At 38.8% G+C, this 3,561-nt stretch overlaps 1 protein-coding gene across 1 annotated transcript; it reads right to left on the bottom strand.

Moving 5' to 3' along the window:
- Positions 1–394: 394 nt before the first annotated feature.
- Positions 395–916, bottom strand: LOC142180152 (uncharacterized). Its single transcript, XM_075251087.1, has one exon. The coding sequence runs from the start codon at positions 914–916 to the stop codon at positions 395–397; it is 522 nt and encodes a 173-aa protein (XP_075107188.1).
- Between the last annotated feature and the right edge of the window lie 2,645 nt (positions 917–3,561).

Genomic DNA, 3,561 nt, shown 5'->3' with positions numbered 1-3,561 from the left:
TTTGAGGAAAACCATGTAGCTTGTAGCACTTTTTAATAGAATGCCCTGGTTTCTTATAGTACTTGCAAATGATAGAGGACCACTGAGGACTGGAAGTGACCTTGGAGGGGAAAGGCTGCTTCGGCACTCCAGCATTAAAAGAAGCAGAGTTTGAAGGAAACTGAGAAATGGAAGATACTTGCCTTTGTTTCTCGTCACTTAGTAGAATCCCATAAGCTGTACTTATAGATGGAAGGGGTTTTATCATCAAGATATTTCTTTTGAATGGAAGGTAAGTCTCATTGAGCCCCATTAAGAATTGATATACCTTCTGCTCTTCCTAAGCCTTTTTATTTCCCCCACATGTGCATATAGATAGGTGATTAACAGAAATGGAAGCTATTTCATCTCAAAGTTATTTTATTTTGTTGAAGTAAGAGCCTATGTCCAAAGGACCCTGAGACATGTGAGATAACTCCTTCTTAAGTTCAAAAATTCTAGCACCATCAGCCATACTATATCTCTCATCTAACTCACGCCAAATGTCTTTGGCCAGTTCTGAATACTCAACACTGCGGGAAATCTCCTTGGTGAGAGAATTGGTCAGCCAAGACACCACTAAATCATTACATTGTTGCCATTGCCTGACTATAGGGGAACCAACAAGTGGTTTGTTAGTAATGCCATTTATAAAGTCCAATTTATTGCGCATAGATAGGGCGACCAGAATATTTCGATGCCAGCTTCCATAGCTAGTGCCATCGAAAGGAGTGGAGACTGGAGAGGCTCCTAAGACATCAGGCGGATGTAAATAAAGAGGATGACACGGGTGAGTATAGTCATCAAGATGGAAAGCAATAGGACGAGAGGAAGAAGAGTTTCCTTTGTCAGCAACATGAGTAACATCGGAGGGAGAAGTAATGTTATCAATCGTCATAGCATATGAAAAATCCCACACAATACCAAATAGAACGGCAACAGTTTAAGGATAACAGACAACCAATTGGCTTTACATCTCACAAATCTCGAGCAACAAGCAGAGGCAATAACAAAACAGATGATGAGAGAGACGATGTTACCAACACCTTCGCGATCGGAAGGAGACAACCTTGTATCAGCAATAGAAGAACCCTAATCTTTGAAATAAGCTCCAATAAGAAAACCTAACAGACCCGATGAACTCAGCCAGATGAAAATCGGCGAACCAAAACCCTAATTATCAGAACAACTCCAATCGACGCAGAGACTCTCACAATTGATGAAGACTAAAAAAATAAATCTTCATAACAATCGAGGTACCTTCATACCTCAAACAACATTGTCATACAACTCAGAACAATGAGAACACACTTTAATATAATTTTTGTTAAATAGGCATGAGATAAAAATTATGTACCCCTTGATCCAAAATATTTTCTCCATTTTGACTACACAAAAGCCAAATTGAAATTCGGCCAAGTTCATCTTTAAATAAATGATGCAACTTTAGAAAATTCCAAATCCATTACATTTTTGTGTTAGTTTTGTGGGGTCCAGCCCCATCTGTGAAAGTTTGAATTGAGAATTTTGTCTTCTTTGAATATAGAAAAATGGAAGATAAATTTTCTTGTGTTTATACTATAGTGAGGTCATTGATGACGTCACATGAGTAATTTCTTTGCTATAAATAGCACGGTTTTGTTTCAATTGAAGACACACCAAAAAGAGAGAGAGAGAAAGAGTGAGGCATTACAGACAGGGCATTAGAAAATAGTCTGTGAGAAAAATAAAGAGTGAGCGATATTGTAGTGAGGTGGGAATATCAAAAGAGAGTTATTTCTTTTGAGTGTTGTAGTGGTCTTTGGAGTATTTTACTCGGACCTACAAAGTATAAAATTTCTTACTATAGTGATATCAGTTGCTCCTCTCAGGGCCGTGGTTTTTACCTTATTCAAAAGGGTTTTTCACGTAATAATCTTGGTATCGTTGTCACTCTTTTATTCTTGTTAATTACCGTATCTCGGTGCTACGTTATTATTCCGCTTTTATTATTGTGAATATTATTTTTGTAGGGAGTTTATTCCTAACAACTGGTATCAGAGCACAGGTTCTGCTCGTTCACCGAAATACTATTCACTGTCGGTAGTACTATACTCGGTGAAAAACAAAAATATCCGGAGTAAAGTATGGGGTAGCAAAATTTAACGGAGAGAGCAGTTTCTCAACAAGGCAAAGAAGGATTAGAGGTCTGCTCATACAACAAGGATTACATAAGGTACTAGATGCTGATGCCAAAATGCCCGATACCAAAGATCAGGATTGGGCTGACTTAGATTAAAGGGCTGCTAGTGCAATCATGTTATACTTATCAGATGATGTGGTAAATAACATCATTGATGAAGACACCACACGTGGCATTTGGGCAAGGTTGGAAACCCTATACATGTCCAAAACGCTAACAAATAAATTGTACCTGAAGAAGCAGCTATACGCCCTACAGATGGGTAAAGGTACGAATTTTTTGTCACATTTAAATGTGTTTAACGGACTAATCACACAGCTCGCCAATCTCGGAGTGAAAATCGAGGAAGCAGATAAAGCCATCTTGTTGTTGAACTCGTTGCTATCTTCGTACAATAATCTGGCAACAACCATCCTGCACGGTAAGACTATCATTGAGTTGAAAGATGTCACATCGACTCTTTTACTCAATAAGAAGATGAGAAAGAAGCTTGAAAGTCAAGGACATGCTCTGATCACAGAAGGTAGAGGCAGGAGTTATCAAAGTAGTTCGAGCAACTATGGTAGATTTGGAGCTCGTGGGAAGTCTAAGAACTGATCCAAATCAAGAGTTAGAAATTGCTACAATTGTGATCAACCAAGTCACTTCAAAAGAGATTGCCCAAATCCAAGGAAGGGCAAAGGTGAAACTAGTGGCCAGAAGAATGACGACAACACAGTCTCCATGCTACAAAAAAATGATAATGTTGTCCTCTGTATAAACGAAGAAGAGGAATGCATGCACTTATCAGGTCCAGAGTCGGAATGGGTGGTTGATACAGCAGCATCTTACTATGCCACACCGGTAAAAGATCTATTTTGCAGAAATGTAGCAGGTGATTTCGGCCTTGTGAGAATGGGTAACACAAGTTACTCAAAGATTGTGCGGATTGGTGACATTTGTATCAAGATAAATGTCTGATGCACATTGGTTCTGAAGGATGTGCGATATGTACCTGATTTGCGGATGAACTTGATCTCGAAAATTGCTTTAGACCGAGATGGATACGAGAATTATTTTGCAAATAAAAAGTGGAGACTCATCAAGGGATCATTGGTGATTGCAAAGGGAGTTTCTCGTGGCACGTTGTACAGGAAAAATGTAAAAATATGCCAAGGTAAATTGAACGCGACACAAGATGATATTTCTGCACATTTGTGGCACAAAAGAATGGGTCATATGAGCGAGAAGGGATTGCAGATTATTGCCAAGAAATCACTCATTTCTTATGCCAAAGATACAATGGTAAAACCTTGTGACTACAGTTTATTTGGTAAGCAGCATAGAGTCTCATTTCAGACATCGTCTGAAAGAAAATTGAA

The sequence above is a fragment of the Nicotiana tabacum genome, chromosome 4 (assembly GCF_000715075.1).
Source record: "Nicotiana tabacum cultivar K326 chromosome 4, ASM71507v2, whole genome shotgun sequence".
NCBI classification, from domain to species: domain Eukaryota; kingdom Viridiplantae; phylum Streptophyta; class Magnoliopsida; order Solanales; family Solanaceae; genus Nicotiana; species Nicotiana tabacum.
The sequence above is the reverse complement of the archived record's forward strand: the minus strand, read 5'-3'. Positions and strand labels throughout refer to the sequence as shown.

What these genes read in the sequence shown, in the direction of transcription:
- LOC142180152 (XM_075251087.1), bottom strand. Translation starts at nt 916, where the DNA reads ATGACGATTGATAACATTACTTCTCCCTCCGATGTTACTCATGTTGCT.